The 18920-nt window shown below is 41.3% G+C and overlaps 1 protein-coding gene across 1 annotated transcript; it reads right to left on the reverse strand.

Annotated features, from left to right (window-relative positions):
- Positions 1 to 4156: 4156 nt before the first annotated feature.
- On the reverse strand, positions 4157 to 17729 carry LOC134475027 (zinc finger protein 709-like; the record flags this gene model as incomplete). Its single annotated transcript, XM_063244393.1, has 2 exons — positions 4157 to 4186; positions 16974 to 17729. Coding segments are annotated over 2 exons (786 nt in total), but the record flags the coding sequence as incomplete, so codon positions are not given.
- Positions 17730 to 18920: the final 1191 nt, after the last annotated feature.

Here is an 18920-nt window from a genome sequence, read left to right on the forward strand (position 1 = left end):
AAGCTGAACTCAGAGTGTGTTGCAGGCTTGTGTGGAACTCCCAGGAATCCTGCTGCTTCAGTCTCCTGAGTGCAGGCATTGCAGGCATTTTCAACATTCCATGCTCAGCCAATGAGTTTTTAACAACACTATGGTGAAGCCAGGTCTGGTGGAGTGTCTTGTAATGCTAGCAGTCCGGAAGGCTGAGGCAGCAACATCACAAATTTAAGGACAGCCTAAGCAATATAGCCACTTATCCAGAACCTGGATGAAAATGAAAAGAATGTTATATGTGGAAGGCCATGGAGCTAAGTGCAAATCTCAGTATTCAATCTGTAGAAACTGAATGCAAAACAAAAAATCTTGGGAAGTCCGGCAGGAGAAAAAACAGTATTTTACACTGTTGTGGCTTTCTGGAGGGCAGTGTGCCCCAAGTGGCATTAGCTTTCACACTTTCCATGTGGTTTGACTTCAAAAAATCATCAAAATCCACGAGGGATAAAAAAAAATAAACAGAAATTGCTTCAAGGACATCAAGTCTCAGTCCAGGTGCTGAAGGCATTTGCAGTGATATTCTGAAGGACATGATGCCCACACTTACAAAACAGAGAATCTACAAACAGTGTTAAAGGGATTTTCAATCTTAATTACTTTTTAAAAACTTCCATTTAGAAGGTTGATATATATAGCTTAACTAGATCCACTCTTTCTGCAAAGTGTCTAAAGATGAAAGCCAAATATTTCATTCTATGAATGCACAAAATTACTGCTGATTACCAACTCAAGATAATGTACATCTGCAATCCTAGCACTCTGGGAGAGGGAGGGAGATTGAATAAGGAAAGGTTTATGCCTCACCTGGGTACTCACAATCTTAGTGAGATCATGCCTTAAAATTTGTAAAAAGATTCACAAATTTTACAAATGTATGAAAATATATATCATTAAGAAATCATTGTGCACAATACAGTAGCCAATGTTATTCTCTCATTGTTCTTCTGTATTTTATTCTTTTACAGACTTAACAATACCATCTTTTATGTGGTCCTTATTAATGTGTACTTGAGTTACATTAAAATAAGACAAGAAAGTCTTTCCAAAAAACAGTAATCCTATGCTCAAATCCTACTTCCATATATAAAGTTAGTACTAAAATAAAAGAACCATCAAATTCTCTTTATACCATGCTCTCCAAATCCTATGGGTGTATATTCAGTAGCATATCTACATTCATCTCAGTTAAAAGGTCAAAAAAATTGAAACAGTTCAACTTCTTGGCAGTAGATCAATGTCTACCTCATGGTAAACCTAATGCTCAGTGTGCTGACTAATGTACATATGTAAGAAAAATTCATCAAATTTGATTTGTCAATTTATAGGTGATTTTTTTGTCTTTTTAAATCTTTTTATAATGTATTATTTATTTCAATTTATTTATTTATTTTTGAGACAGGATTTTTCTATGAAGTTTAGGCTTTCATTGAAATCACATTGTAGCACAAGCTGACGTCAACCATAGCAGTCTCACTGCCTCAGCCTTGTAACTTCTGGCATTAGAGGTGTTTACTACCAAACCTGGTTGTCATTTGCTTCTTAAATTTTTTCCAAAATTAAATTACCCACCATTATGTGATATGTCATAGTTTATCAGGCGAGTTATACAAAATGAAATCAGAAAGCACTGAAAATGCTCTGAAGAAGACTCAAAATCCTCACCAACACTAAACCTAGTGTAACATAACATAACATAGCATAACATATAATAGCATAAAAAACACAACAAAACAAAGCAAAACAAAATAAGAAAACAGGGTTGGAGATTTAGTTCAGTAGTATAAGTGCCCACTTGGCAAACCTGAGGTCATAAGTTCAATCCTCAGTACCAAAAAGAAAACAACCACCTAACTCTGATTTTAAAAAATGCTTGCAAGTGTACCTTAACAGTTGGTAAGCTAATCATACACAAGACATATAATCTGGCAATTTGACATCTAAGTACTTTTTCTTTGAAATAAAAGTTTATATCCACTCAAGACCATGTATAAGAATGGCTGTGGCAGCTGGCTTTCCAGGGCCAACCCGGAAACAGAACAAATGGGATCAGTAGATGGGTGACAGATGCATGAACAAGTTGCAGTTGGCGGGTTCAGCCACATGAGAGTGTGTGGTGGCTCCACTACCAATAAGCAGCAGTATGTGGATAGCCTAGCACAGAGACGCTGCTTGAAACAGACCAACCAAGAGCATTGAAAGTGAACAAGCTAAGCACCATCACCTCTAGGAAAGGCAAACTACCCAGCAGGGACACAAAGCCCATGCTCTGTTTGGGATGGGAGAACAGGAAGTGAAAACAGTGACTAGGAGACAGATTTCCCAGGAGGGATGCCCACGTGTCCTCATCAGCACGGAGTGATGATGTCCATGGCCTTGCAAAGTCTCCCCATGCCCTTAACACCTGCTGCCTCTCCTCAAAGGAGGTCAGAGTATGGAGCACTACAGTGTGTGGCTGAGGTAAACATGAGTAAAACTTGCTATGAATCCTCCTTTCTTGGACACATGGGTGTTATAACATGAAACATTTCATATCCTTCAAGTAAAATTATTATGGGCATTATGGGAACATCTCCATGCTCCTTAGTGATAATGAAATGAAACTAACATAAGTCCAGAAAAGATAGTCAAAATAAAATTTGAGAAATCTCTAAATGAAAAAACTGTGCACCTCATCCTCTAGGGAAAGAATCGTTTGGAGGGAAAAGTCTAATAACACACACATTTTGCTAGTTTTTTAACTTGCTGTTTCTAAGGAGGACACAGATTAGCTCACAATAAAAACAAAGGAGGCATCAGAGGGGGAGCTTCAACTGTGGACCCCAGCATATGACCTCACTTCCTTGGTGGTATGTCCAAACAGAACTCTGAATACTCTGGTCACCATGCACTGTGCTCCGGTGATAGTTGGCCTTCATAGATGGCTGGCTCGAAAGAGTGAACAAGGACCATGCTACTCTGTTTTCCCTGGGCTAGTGGCCCCAGCATCAGGACCCCGTATCAGGGAACCATGTGGGAACATATGGAGAGGATGGTTCACTTGGTCCAGATGCTTCAGGAAACTCAACTGGAAACACCCAGCTGTCAGCAGCTCAGGCCAGGACTCATTGGCACACAAGAGGTGCTCAGAGGCACCCAGAGACAAGAGGAAGTGCAGAACACACATCCCTAGGCTCAACCACCAGCCACTCAGTGACAACGAGTCCAGGACTAGTTTAGATACAGGGAAGTTAAGTTCTCACCTGAGCAGCCCCATGAGACTTGGTCCCCTATGTATTCAAGTCCTGGCCATGTGCAAGCGCCTCAGTCTCGTTTTACAACACTGAACTGTGGGGTGCTGAGTGGATCCAGAGTGCAGGGTCACTGAGGATGTAATGGGGACTCCATGGCAAGGGATTAGCTGTGGCCTTGGCCCCATGCAGACCTGCTAAGGTTGCTGTCCTGATTCCCAGGGATGACCTTCCACCCACCTCACTGACACACACACATGGGGAAAACTGTTCTGTTCTTTGGAAAGGAGATTGGAGAGTCACTCTACGGGTTTCCAGGTATGCTCAGGGTAGGAATTCTTAGGAATGGCAAAGTGTCCATGGCCCACAGGTATCACTGGAAAGTGGGTGGGTGTCATCAAGCCAAAATACACATGAAGACACCCTGTGTGAAGACACTTTTCTGAGTATTGTCCATGATCTTGTAAGAAGAACAGATGCAACCACTGCCCTTTTGAGTTTTGATGTTCTTTGAAAGCCACAGCATCAGATTTGGCAGCAGAACAGATACTGTTCACCTCAAGGAAGTCTTTCTGTGTCCAAGGCCAACCTTAGAAGTGGTTACAGACCATGTAAGGAGGAGTTCTACAGAGACCAAGAAAACTGGGCAGATCTTTGCCTGACCTAGACACTGCAGAAAGGCGTGATAGACATTGATGACTCCTCACTTCTCAGATATTCATGGAGCACCAGCCCTGAGTCCTTGAGAGCAAAGACATGGCAGATATCAGTCTTTGCCTTTGTTGAGCTGACCTGCAGTGGGAAAGGGCAGGGAGAAACTGTCATGCTTCCCTAAAGAAGGGAGTGGTGTCATACCCGTAAGCAAGGACTGCCTCCAATGGAGCATTCTGTCAGCCTCACAGGATCCCAAGGCCAGCACTGCCACACTGTAGGTGGGAGAGGGTGGGAGTAGACACTGAACTTGCTGGGCTAGAGACCCATGTGCCTCTCCCTAAGGTAACCTGTATAGGTAATGTTAGAAGAGAGGCCAGACCTCTCGCTTTGCTACCTCCTTGTTTGCTCCAGGTCCGCATCTCCTGTCCTTGAATCCTCACTGGAGCTGAACTCCAAGGTGGCTTCCCAGGCTAAGCTTCTCATGGACCAGCTTGAGCCTCCTAAGTCCCTGGTGCCTAAGTCACAGAGTAAGGAGCCCTGGGATATGGGTTGTGACTTTGAGAGGATGAATGTGCTAGGGAACTCAGCAATGTGCCCAGATGATGGGAGACACAGAAACATGATCACCTCAGCCATCAATGTGGGGATGCAGTTTGGGAGGCTTTTATGGGGCTGTATTCATGCACACAGCTGCCTCTGCATGGCAGTGGCAAGGTTTGACCCTGAGAAGTCCCTGGAAAGTCAGTGATGTTTCCTTCCCCTGCAACTGCAGAGGCAATTCCAGTGCATGCTGAATTTGCACCCGCAGTGCTCATGCCAGCTCCACCTACAGCTCCCTCACCAGCATGGCCTCACAGCAAGAGCAGGCACATGTTTTCCTTTCTTCACCAGCTGCAGAGCTGGATCTCCTGGTGGCTCCCCAGCAGGAGTCATCTCTTGACCCCCACCTGTCCGCAGCTCTTGACCCATACCTGCCATTCCCCTCTCTTCCAGACTTACATATCATTCTATTTATTATTATTCTATTCTGGGATGTGAGTGATAGAATTATTGTAAATGAAATTTAAGGGTTTATTCTTGTTTCAGTTGACGAGTTTGGTATGATTTAGTGCATTCTCCATATTGTTAAACCTTCACCAGTGTCCTCTTGCAGAAAATTTTCATCAACTCACTACGCAAATATATTTTCTTTTATTTTCCTTCCTACTATAACCTGGCCACCACTCTTCCGAAGTCCTTGTAATTTACCTTTCCTACCTTTTCCACATCACAGCAGTTGTGTTTCTCCTCTCCCTTACCCTGCTGTAAGTAACTGTTTATTCTCGCCTTGTCTGAGAAGGGAAAATCCAGACAGATTGCATTAATTTGTCATGCATGTATTCATGGACTCTTGGCGGGGCATTGTAGAAGAATTCAGGAATTCTTTGTAATTCTTAGGATTCTTTGTTTTGTTAATTATGTTCCTGGCTTTATAGCCATATACACATCAAAACTGCTCCATGTTTAATTACATGTAGGTCATTTCATATCCATTTCATATGAAAGAGACTAACAAACTTTCTTTTCTTACAGAGCAGCACCATGGGAGTGTCACACCCATGTTTATTCTTTAGATATTTCCAATGATAAATTATTAATTTTAATTTATGAGTGCTTAACATGAAAACAATCACAAAAGTAAAGTGTTGTAGTTGTAATACAACCATTAAAATGTGAGGCACTGTGTGTTCCAAGGAAAATCTATAACCCTGTATAGAAAGTGCAGTGTCACAGGCAGCATGTCCATTGAATTCCCCTGTGGTTTATCTCCATGCAATGTCATGAATATGGCTGCCTATGTCCTCTTCTCTGGACAGAGTAAATTTATAGAAAGTCAGTCAAAGCATGTCACCACCTATAAGTTTTAGTTCTTAACCAGTAGTTCAAAGAACAAAACACATGAACACAGCCCAATTAAGAATGGGCTGTGTTCATAAGAAAAGAAACATAATTGTTCAATGAGGCAAACAAGCTGGAGAACTGAGCACTGGGAAACAGCAGAGGCATCAAGTCCCAGGTAGTAAAAACCAGCCCAGAACTCGAATCCACCAGGCTCCTGGCCAGGCTGGGGTAGATGGTGGGGACCCAAGAGCTCTCCATGACTCCTCAGGCCTGGGGTGCTGTCTTCAATCACAGATCTGCTGTGTTATGGTGTAAACCCCTGCAGCCTTCACAGAGGCCAGCTGATTGGTTGCTCCAAGCTATAAATGCACCAGGCTGAAGTTATTCACCCAAGTCCTGGCTGCACTGTGCTGCCATTGGGGCTGGGCTGCAGGAGAGTTTAGATCACTGATTCAGCAGCCACTAGGTTTCCCACAAAGAAATAGCTGAGCACGTGGGTGCCCCAGTATGAGTTAAGGTATAGGTCCTGAATTCGATGGATGATAAAAATTTTCCCATGGTCTTTGAACCAAGTAGGCCTATAATGTGTCATAGGCTTGGGGCAAGGCATCAGTGACAGTGAGTGGTGAGTTCTAAGTCCAGGCCTTGCCCTGCCCAAAGGACTGCATGTGATAGTGACAATGTGAGGTAACCGAAAGATGATGGCATTAGTAGGGATGGTATCAAATTACAGGCATGTGTAGATAGGGACAGTGCCCAGGTGAAGAGAACCCCATGTGTCCCTCTAGTGTCTCACACCCAAGCGTGCTAGAATCTCTACAGTAAAGGACTATGTGTGTTATTCCATTCCCAATGGACATTTCAGAACCAGTGCCCAGAGAGTGACAATGCCAGGCCCAAGGCACAGGACATAGGAGGGTAAAGAGGATGGGGGAGAAGTCCAAAAGAGAAAAACCTCTTAGCATAAGACCCATTCCACTCCCATAGGCATTAGAAAAGCAGCCCCCAGGCTCTTGGGACCTGAGCCTAAACATATGGGACTGATTTCAAGCAGCATCCCAAGGGATATACACACAAATGCACACACACACACACACACACACACACACGAACACACAGTGATTGCATGGGCACCCACTGGTTAGCTCAAAGGAAAAGTGATATGATTCATTCAATATACATGCCTCAAATTCTCACCTTATTCCTGGGCTGAACTAGGCTGGCACCAACACAGAACAGGACAATATGTCACTGGCCACCCAGAAGCTGGAAGGCTGGAGGAGAGGGACAAATCACTGCAGAATGTAGTGGAAGAGAAGACCCAGAGCTATATCCCAATAAAGCAAGGGCACACAGAGATCAAGGTCACTACATGGGGGCATCTGAACAGCCTCACTGAGATGGAACTGATGCCTAAACCAGAGACATGCAGGCCCTAATGCTGTACAGTGTTGAGTCTGTGTGGCAGAATAGAGGACCAACCATTTAGAGATTCAAAGTCAATTTTTTTAATCAAGAAAGAGATGAGAAGGGATAACAGAAGGCCTGGTGAGAATAAGGGAGGGGAGGAGTGGGCGAGGGACAGGGGTGGGGGCAGAACCTCACATCTGCTGTAGCGCACCAGTGACCACTGATGATTGCATGGCTGCAAACTTAGGTACAACATGTAAACTTCGGTTCTCTCAGGTTCTATGTGTCAGGAATTCAGGAGGTGATGCTGCAGGATCCACCATATTTTCTCCTGACCAGGATGCAGGCTCAGTGGAAACACTGCTGTGGCAGAATCTGTTCTCAGGCTCTCTCTCTCTTGCTAACAGGCAGGAACTCAGTTAGTATGGAGGTCTGAGGTCACCTCTGTCTGTTAACCTTTTTCTCTGCAAAGAGTCAGCCTCTCCTCAAGGAGAATCCAGAGATAGTCAGAGATTTAGAGAGGAAGACAGAATGAAACAGAGAGGAAGGAAGGAAGAACAGAAAAGGGAGAGAGCAGGAGGTTGGTCACAGTCATTTTATGTGTGAACCTTGGTAGTCACATCCAATTACATCTGCCATGTTGTGTTATTAAGAACAAGTAAGAAATTGGGGAGAGAGCTCAAGACAGAGCACTTGCCTACCATGCCTGAGGACCTGGGCTCAGTTTCAGCCTGGGTAATACAAACCAGAACAAACCACGCTCAAGGAATGAGCTACTCAGGAGGTGGCCATCAGAAGGTGAGCTGTAATCGGTTGAGCACCCTTGCCATGGGTGTGGTGACTCACACAGGTGTGAAGGTAGGCACAGTGCTGATAGATTTTGAGGGTGCATCTGCATCCATAGTGCTTGCTTAGCCTGTGTGAAGTCCTGACTTGAGGCCACAACACAAATACATAGAAGAAATTGAGATGCTTAGGGAACATAATGATGGCTGATCTAATGAACTTCTGCCCCCTCATGATGCCACCAGGGAAACATGTCCAGGAGTTGAGTGTAATCTCCACCACCATACAGCAGGAGCCAGGCCTGTGTGCACTGTGTTCACCTCCCTTCCACCCCTTCATGGAAGTGACCTCTAATTCTGTATACTGTGTACACATGACACCAGCCCACAAGGTTTAAAAGTGTCATCTCTCACCTCTGATGATGTCCCTAGGAAGCAGATGCCATAGTTCCGGGGGACACACTGGAAAGGAACTGAGAGGCATGGTGTCTTGTCTAAGTTGGCAAGGGAAGTAGGAAGGAGGAGTTGGGTCTAAAACTAGGTATGCTCAGACCGGGGACCTTGGATTCATTGTGGTTTTTCCTTTCCCATGGGAAAGCTTTGCATCTTGCCAAGGATCCATCACTTGGGTGGAGCTGTTGTCTTCACTCTGAAGGACAGTGGGCAGTATTCCATATGCTTCCATGGTATCCAGAGCAAGAATCTCTGGATGATGCCCGATGACCTAGTTCCACACAGACATCATGGAGTGAGCTGATGGGTGCCTTAAATCATCAATGTACCAGGCACTGACCATGATGCAATGACCAGAGCAGATGCAAATGCTGGTCTCTTGTGCTTCCATATTATGAAGGCCACACAGTCACCCTGGAGAAGTGACCAGGTACTACCCACCTTACTGTGAGTGTCCCTAATTCTTGGCCTCTGTACTCATGGACATAAAATAGGGGAAGGAGAGACAAGTGAAGGCACACAGAGTGGGGCGATGCATCCATATATCAACTGAAGGTGGAGGAAAGGCAGGCAGGGAGCACTCCCACTGTCCACTCACTTTTCAGATAGTTATAGAGCAGCACCCTGTTGAGCCCCCATGATTAAAGTAACACTGCAGACTGCACTCTCTTTCTCACAGAGGCAATATGCCACAAGGGGGATAAAGGGAGTTGCATTTCAGGCTTCCTGAAGAGTGGAGGACAGGTGGTCACAGCACTATCCAGGGAACTCTGTCAGCAAGTGAGGGCTGATTTTGGTTAGTGCACAGGATACACTGGGAGGGCAGTTTGGGAGGGAGGCCAGACCTGTAGTGCTGCTTACAACTGTCCTCCTCAGGATCAGAGTTTCCCTTCTTGGCTCCTGGCAGATGCTGCTGAGGAAGGTGGGACAACCAGCCCAACCAAATCTGATTGAGTTGGGGCAAGCCTAGCTCACTGAAAATGAGAACTACAGTGAGAAGGAATTGGCCTGGGTCTGTTGGTTTCTGAGGAGAACATGGGACACTTTAGAGGGAAAAAGACTGTCAGGGGCCTCCTGCAACACAGAGTCATGCAGAAGTGAGTGGAGTGAGGCAAAATAGGAAGGTTTCCTTGGGTGCGTTAGTGCACAGAGCTGTCCCTGACTGGCCCTGGGAGGCTATGGGGCTTGCAAGGAGCAAGGACAGTTGGGGATTTTTCTAAGGCAGGTCTGGTATCAGACTGAGTTCAAGGTCTCCTTATAGATCTTGTGCCAGCCTCACCTCCAATGACCTCACCAGCTCTGGGATCAAGCTGAAAATCAAGGTCAGATACCCGGTCTGGTGGAATTCCAAGGCAGGTCTGTCACTGGCTCCATGGCAGGTGTCCTCAGCTCCACTTAGGGCTCAAGTCTAGCAAAGTACCAGCCCTTCATTTCACCTTCACTTTGCCTCTTCTATTTCTCTCAGTTTTCATTTCTACTCTTAAATATATAGTTCTTTGAAACATTAAATTCTAAGATTATTTAATTTTAAGTTAAGATTTCATTAGATTCCACATGTTCAGTTGAGTCACAGGTAAGCACATTGTCAACTGGCACAATCTATATCTGTACATCTGTCTAGTTCCAGCTTTCTGCTCAGTATTGGACCCATCCATATCCCTGGTCTCTCCTGCTAGCCCCCACCCACAGCTGACCTTTCTCTCACTGTGATTTACTAACCTAGGTTTTTCATATCAGTGCATCAGATTCTGTTTGGCCAAACATTCCTGGAGGAGACTGGATGCTATTACTGTTTGACAGTAACATCCACAAGTTCAGTTTCTGCTTTGCTTCACTCATTCTACTAAGCTGCAGAATGGACTCTGAGTGTTCAAACACATAGGGTGTGAACTGCAGCAGAAATCTGCAAAAACTTCAGTTAACTGGGTTGTGAAAATACAAGGAAAGTTTTTTGGCAAAACACACCCCTTAATAAGTATTTGAAGCACCAAAGAAACCAAGAAGAAGACAAAGATGAAGAGGAAGAGGAAGAGGAAGAAGAAGAAGAAGAAGAAGAAGAAGAAGAAGAAGAAGAAGAAGAAGAAGAAGAAGAAGAAATACAAGGAGGAGGTGGAGTAGGAGGAGGAGGAAAAGAAAGAAAAACAAAAAGTAATGCCAATGTGTGGGGTTTTGTCTCCAATGCCTCAGCCTCATTTAGAAAGGAAAGGATCACAATTTGCAGAATGGAAGGGTCACTGTAGAAAATGGACTTTGCCCCAAGGCACTGATGGTGTGTCTGGCCCACTATGAATGTCTAATCCATAGCAGAGCTTGGAGCCTGGTGGAGGCTGAGGCCAGGACCCAGGAGTTGAGGCCCCTGGGGCTGAGGTGGCAGAGTATTTGGTGCACCCTCATGGCTCTGCCTTATTGGCCCTGCAGGGCTGCAGCGTGGATGCAGTGGTGGAAGTGTGTATAATTCAGGAGGTGCTGGGCTCCTCTGCATGCTGCACACTCCCTTCTTGACCTGAGCACAGGAAGATTCAAGTCCTCCCTGCTGGAAAAAGAGACTCTGAAGAAGATTCTGTGTGTCCTCTACCAGACACAGATGAGCACAGTGACTTCTCAGGTAGGGAGGGCAGGACACCCACCACAGCGGGATTTGCATGGCTTCATGTGTTGGGGATTTAAAAGTTAGTCATGAATGATGTGTTGCCTTTCTGAATAAAAAGACTCCTTATTTTATATATCTATAAAGTGATGCTTGAATGTTCTTCTATATGCTTATCCTATATTACACATAAAAATATTAAGTCATCCAAATCCACTCACCTATTTAAGAAAATACCAACTATTTATTCTTAAGTGAATTGAACAGAAGAGAAGTAATATTGAGTGGAGCACTATAAATAATGCAATGGAAAATAAAATGGAACAACCATAAAGGCATCCCTCCCAGGACGAGAAGTCTGCTATTGACCAGCTCCTCTCTCCTATCCTCACCTGCTGTGCAGGCCAGTCTCTTCACTACTGGGTGGAGAGCCAGGACACAAGCTCTCTTCAATCTCAGGAAATATCAGGGACATGGCCTAGGACATGGCCTTCTTTCAGCATTTTCAGTGGCTGTAATTTATAATTAATTCAGCAGATGTGCTGTGGAACATTCATGGTTTCTAACAGTCCACATCTTAGCTGATTAAGAAGAGAATACGGTGTCTGTCAATCTCATTTTTATAATGACTCTTAGAAGTGGAATTTCCAGGTTAAATGTATATAAGATTAATTTGAGGGTCTCAGATTTTTCACCTGAAACCTCAGCATAGAGTTAGAGCCTGGTAGAGGAAGACTGAGTCTGCTCAGATCTATGTGGAGATCTAAAGTCAGAGAGATGGTCCAGGCAGAGGTGTAGGACACCATGGCTAAAAAAGGCCTGGTTCAGTCCTCCTCATCCATCAGTAAGTTGTCAGGAAAGCATCACACACTGTACGCTGCACAGGATAGAGCTGGAATGGTTCAAGAGCTCCTCCCTACATGCCTGAGGTCCCATCTCTCACTCAGGGGAGCTCTGTATGAGGTCAGTCTGTTACAGAGCCCAACTTGACTGAACAATTTCCACCCAGGTGCAGATCTGAACTGCCACATGTGGAATCACCGTAGTTATGGAGCAGGACAGGTGTTTACAGGGAGCAGGTCAGGAGATCGGTACACTGCAGGCAGGTCAGGGTATGAAGCTTTAAATTAGAGACCAGGCCCTCACCAGGCCCAGTTTCCTCCAGCAGTAACCACACCATTCAAGAATGTGCATTAAATCTGAGTAACTGAAAGGAGTTACTCACAAAATTATATATTATAGAGATAGTTTGAAGATACAAAATGAATTGTAGCGTCCATAAGTAAAATGAGATGTGACCCTTAATGGATATGTGATGTCCCCAAACCACATGCATCAGAAGGAAATAGTCTGATGAACAGAGCAATAAGGAGCACAGGCAATGGGTAAAAATCACAGCTTCTTACTAACAACAACAAAGCTGGGATACAAAAAGTGCACTGGTGAATTTTATCCAGTATATAATAAAGAATATATACTGATTGTTTTTCAATTCTTTGATCAAGTTGAAGGAAAACCCACCACCAACTTCTTTTAAGTGACAAAGTTAAAGTTATCCTGAGAATGAAGCCAGACAATAATGTGTTAAAATTAATATAAATGAAAACACTCTGTTGGCTAATATTCCTACCAAACATAAACAAAAGTGTTCAGCTAAATGTTTACAACGTTAACTCACCAGCATATTCAAAGTAAACCAACGTGATCAACACTGGGCTCAATCTCAGTGGTGCAAGAATGGTCCCTCTCTAACAAACTATATGTTTCCACTGGTTTTAACATGTTGTATCTTACTATATGTTACTATATGTGATAGTATAAAGAAAAATTTTTATAGGCAAGGAGATAATATAGAAACCATTGTTCGTTTTCTGTTAACTGGTTCTAAATACCCTGTAATTCTTTCATTCTGTTGAATGGCTTTACACTGTCTTGATATGCTTGATGCTATCATATATGAAGTTATACTTAAATAATTCAAGGAATGACGCACTATGGTGACTACTATTATGTTAGATTATCTGGGAGTGAAACACAAGTGTTGTTCTATTACAATATCCTCTTTTATCTCAATCTCCACCCTTTTTTAAATTAAACTTTTTTATTTTTTTCAATTAAGGGAAAACTAAATTTAAAAATAGCAGGATATATTATAGTAACTATTTGTTTTCCTATTAACCTGATTTGTCCCCAGTATTGCTCTCCACATCTTGTTGTGTTTGATTTTACTATATTGTATTTTGTTTGATAGTATCAAGTTTGAGGGTATAGACAACCACTTTGAAGACAATAAGATTTATTATGATGCCCATTATAGTTTGACTATTATCTTTTTTGAAGTCTTGCCAGGTTTCCAGTGTAGGTTTTATTGGTCTTGTTCTGTACTGTTTTGATCAATTTTATTATACCTGATGATATAGTAACTCTTTTTAAAAATAGCAAGAGGCACAATGGTAACCATTTTTGATCATCTGATATTCTATTTTTGCATCATGTATTATGCTCATCCTTCTGTTCTAACTGTCTCTGTTTTATTTAGTCATGTTAGGATGTATTCTCTTCAAAAAATGTAATAAGAACTGTGGGAGTAAAAAAACTCAAAACGTGTAACAGTTATTGTAAAAAGGAGAGGAAAGGAAGGTGGTCTAAGGGATACAACTGCATGCTTGAGTGTGTAGGATGGAAAATCATATTACTGAGCTTTTGTTGGATCACTGAACAGAACTTTCTGCAATCTCACTGTATGAATGTCCACTTTATATGCCTGAATTTTATAATTTGGACAACTGTTTCTAAGATGACTGAAAGGGTTTTGGCCCAGATAGGACACTGTAGCCAGGAAAGCCACAACCGGAAGCAGGAAGCCCCATCTCCCCTTCCCCTAGGAAGTTACCTGTGACGCCATCTTCCTGCCCCTGGAAATTTACATATGGCGCCAAACCTAGGACCAATGGGCTTCCTGTGTATCCCTAATGCCCGCCTTAGTTTCCACCCCAAACCAAGCCTATTTACAAGCCCCCACGTCACGTTTGCGCCTGAGAGATCGCCAGACGCCAGCGGTGGGGGTGCTGGGCATCTCTCTCTGTGTTCTCAGAATAAAGGCCACTTTTTATTTTATATTTCTCATCTTTTGTTAATATTTTCATCTTTTGGAAATAACCCTAGCAATGACAATATGTATCCTATTAACTAGTGATTTCTTACTGTATTTTTTCTTGAAATTCTGTATTAATTGTACCCTTTTATTGCTTTGTTTTTTATTTCCTTTCTTCTCTTTAATTAAAAAATAATCAAACCTGGAATGGATATCTTTTATTTATTTTTTTTTTGGCTCTGGAGATCAAAATCATGGCCTCACACTTGCCAGGCAGGTGCCTTAAGCCACTGAGCTAAATCCCCAGCCCACCAATGGATACCTTTTACACATTGTCATCTTCAGAGTAGTTGCCTGTGATCTTGAACTTGATATCAGCAAGCATACCAAATGTGAATAAAATCAGTCAAGGCCAAATAACATTGAAACAATCCAGCTTCAAAGATCAGTCATAGAAGACAATGTAAGTAATATAGGGATTCAGTTTTAGTTAATAGGAAATTAAGGATAATTACCATGGTATAACCAGCTATTTTTGGGTTATCTCTCTGTGCCCTCAAATCTAATATGAGTAGATAGCCCAGAACAAAATACAACCAAACTATACAGAGCAACAAGACTACTGTAGCTTTTAAATCCTGATACACTTTTAACTATGTCCTCTGCCTTCTTTTTTTAGGCAATTCCTCACCTTTCTCCTTCTCAGGATACTATTATTCACTGTTCAGAGTGATAGTAGTCTAGTCTCTTATGTTCCATTTCAGCATACATAAAGATAAAGACAGCTACTACAAAGACCATGAGACACATTATGGTAGTCATTATCGACTTCCCCAAAATCAGTCTTGAAGATCGAAAAAGCTTGCATCATCCTGTAATTATTTGATTAGTTCTATAATATTCAGTATATATTCAATGTGTGTGAGGATGGGAACAACTATTTGGAAAAAAACTAGAGACAATAAGATAGACAGTGAACATTTCCAGTGGACTTGTTTTGAAATCTGTGTTTCCTTAACTTGTTTCCTTATGAACTGTTTTGCTCTGTTTTGCTATGTTTAATTTTACCCTCTTTAAGAAAAAAAAGTGTGTGGGACAGATTGGCATATTAATAACTTTTTGGTGGATCATTGAGGTAAACCGTGACAGTGTCATTATTTGAATATCACTTTGTATGCTTTAAATTTGTAACTTGAACAACTACTTCTAAGATGACAATATAATACTAATCAATTAGTAATTTCTTATTGTTTATTTTTCTGAAATTCTGTATTATTTCTACACTTTTTTCTCTTTAAATAAACAACATTACAATTCAGAAAATACAAAATTTAAGTTTTAAAGACAAAATATTAAGTATGGAGGCACTTGTCCATACTTGAAAGTGAAAAGCCCATTTCAGTTTAGCATGTTTAATTACAAGATGCCATGTTGAAGCACAAAAACATCTAGATTAATAAATCTAGAGAGGTACAAGTGATTAACTGAAAACCATACAACATGTGCACCTAAGGAGAGCTGCACCACAGATTTGTCATTTCTGGAATATTTGTGAAGAAATATTGACATCTAACTTCTGTATCGATTATTTCTTCAGGTCTCCTTGGGATTTTTAAAGTAAACTTAGATCTAAACTGTCTGAACAGTGATGCTTTTTCTATGTATTTAACAAGAAACATGCATTGCTATATTTCTCACATTGTTAATCCACATATCATCTCTGCCTAGTGAGCTCTTTCAGATATGTAACAATGATCAAGTATGCGGAGAGTATTCCCATAACACATAGGATTTATCTCGTGTGAGTTTTTTCATGTATTTCACTTACAATCTGGCTGCTGAAAGTGTCTCCACTTGCTTACATAGCCAGTGGTTTTTCCCAGTGTGAATTCTTTCATGGGTTTTGCAATGACTGTATGTGGTAAAAGCTTTGCCACACTGTTATATACATAGGGTTTCTCATCAGGGTGAAGTCATGGATGTATTTTACAATATCCATGTTTGGTGAAAGCTTTCCCACATTCTTCACATACACAGAGTTTCTCAACAGTCTAAATTTTATAATGTATTGGACAATGAGCATTTCTGCTGAAACATTCCCCACATTCCTTACATATATAAGTTTTCTGCCCAGTGTGAAGATTTTCATACATTAAGCAATATATACATGTGCTCAAACCACTCTCATGATTCTTATATACACTGGTTTTATCTTGAGTGTGAACTTTCATGTTGCTTACAATGTCCATGTTGAGTAAAAACTTTCCCACATTGCTTACATACATATGGTTTCTCTCCAGTGTGAATACTTTCATGTTGCTTACAACGTCCAGAATTGTTAAAACCTTTCCCACATTGCTTACATACATATGGTTTCTCTCCAGTATGAATTCTTTCATGTTTCTTACAATCTCCCTGTGTTTTAAAAGCTTTCCCACATTGCTTACACACATATGGTTTCTCTCCAGTGTGAATTCTTTCATGTGTTATGCAATGACTATATGCAGTAAAAGCTTTGCCACATTGTTATATACATAGGCTTTCTCACCAGTGTGAAGTCATAGATGTATTTTACAAAATCCATGTGTGGTGAAAGCTTTCCCACATTCTTCACATACACACAGGGTTTCTCAACCATGTAAATTTTATAATGTATTGTACAAAGAGCATTTCTGCTGAAACCTTTCCCACATTCCTTACATATGTAAGTTATCTGCCCAGTGTGAAGATTTTCATGCATTATGCAATATGTACATGTGCTAAAACCATTCTCATGATGCCTATATACACTGGTTTTATATTGAATGTGAACTTTCATGTTTCTTACAATCTCCCTGTGTTTTAAAAGCTTTCCCACATTGCTTACACACATATGGTTTCTCTCCAGTGTGAATTCTTTCATGAACCTTACAATTTGTACGTGTGTTAAAAGCTTTCCCACATTGCTTACATACATAGGGTTTCTCTCCAGTGTGAATTCTTTCATGTTTCTTACAGGATCCCCTTGTGTTAAAAGCTTTCCCACATTGCTTACATACATATGGTTTCTCTCCAGTGTGAATTCTTTCATGTTTCTTACAGTATCCCCTTGTGTTAAAAGCTTTCCCACATTGCTTACATACATATGGTTTCTCTTCAGTGTGAATTATTTCATGAATCTTACAATTTACACGTGTGTTAAAAGCTTTCCCACATTGCTTACATACATATGGTTTCTCTCCAGTGTGAATTCTTTCATGTTCCTTACAACGTCCAGGTCTGGTAAAAGCTTTCCGACATTGCTTACATACATACGGTTTCTCTCCAGTGTGAATTCTTTCATGAACCTTACAGTTTGTACGTGTGTTCAAAGCTTTCCCACATTGCTTACATACATAGGGTTTCTCTCCAGTGTGAATTCTTTCATGTTTCTTACAGTATCCCCTTGTGTTAAAAGCTTTCCCACATTGCTTACATACATATGGTTTCTCTTCAGTGTGAATTATTTCATGAATCTTACAATTTACACGTGTGTTAAAAGCTTTCCCACATTGCTTACATACATATGGTTTCTCTCCAGCGTGAATTCTTTCATGTTCCTTACAATGTCCAGGTCTGGTAAAAGCTTTCCCGCATTCCTTACATACATACGGTTTCTCTCCAGTGTGAATTCTTTCATGATTCTTACAATCTCCCTGTGTTTTAAAAGCTTTCCCACATTGCTTACACACATATGATTTCTCTGTAGTGTGAATTCTTTCATGAACCTTACAATTTGTACGTGTGTTAAAAGCTTTCCCACATTGCTTACATACATAGGGTTTCGCTCCAGTGTGAATTTTTTCATGTTTCTTACAGTATCGCCTTGTGTTAAAAGCTTTCCCACATTGCTTACATACATATGGTTTCTCTTCAGTGTGAATTCTTTCATGAACCTTACAATTTGTACGTGTGTTAAAAGCTTTCCCACATTGCTTACATACATAGGGTTTCGCTCCAGTGTGAATAATTTAATGATTCTTACAATCTCCCTGTGTTTTAAAAGCTTTCCCACATTGCTTACATACATATGGTTTCTCTCCAGTGTGAATTCTTTCATGAACCTTACAATTTGTACATGTGTTAAAAGCTTTCCCACATTGTTTACATACATATGGTTTATCTCCACTGTGAATTCTTTCATGTTGTTTAAAACATTCATGTCTGGTAAAAGCTTTCCCACATTGATTACATACATAGGGTTTCTCTCTAGTGTGAATTCTTTCATGTTGCTTACAATGTTTTGATTTGGTGAATCCTTTTACACATTGCTGACACATATATGGTTTCTCTCCAGTGTGAATTCTTTCATGTTCCTTACAATTTCCAGGTTGCATGAAACCTTTTCCACATTGCTTACACACATAGGGTTTCTCTCCAGTGTGAATTCTTACATGAACCTTACAATATGCACGTGTTTTAAAAACTTTCCCACATTGTTTGCATACATAGGGTTTCCCTCGACTGCAATATTTTTCATGGATCTGAACATCGTGGTGTGTTTCTGTTTCTTTCACATTCACATTACCTTCTGCAGTACAAAGGAATACTTCTTTATACTGCTTCCAAGTATGTTCATAAGATTTCCCTAGCTTGTCATTTCTGGAAAGAAAAAATCACATATAGGATTTATAACCATATTACTAAGCTTTTCTTGGAGAGTTGAACAAAACTGTTTGCAGTCTCACTATTTGAATCCCCACTTCATATGTTTCACTTTTTTATTTCATAACTATTTCTATGATCAGCATTTGTAATCATCATCTTGCAATTTCTTA

The sequence above is a fragment of the Cavia porcellus genome, unplaced genomic scaffold (assembly GCF_034190915.1).
Source record: "Cavia porcellus strain 051 isolate PalLab524CR breed Dunkin Hartley unplaced genomic scaffold, mCavPor4.1 scaffold_50, whole genome shotgun sequence".
Lineage (NCBI taxonomy): Eukaryota > Metazoa > Chordata > Mammalia > Rodentia > Caviidae > Cavia > Cavia porcellus.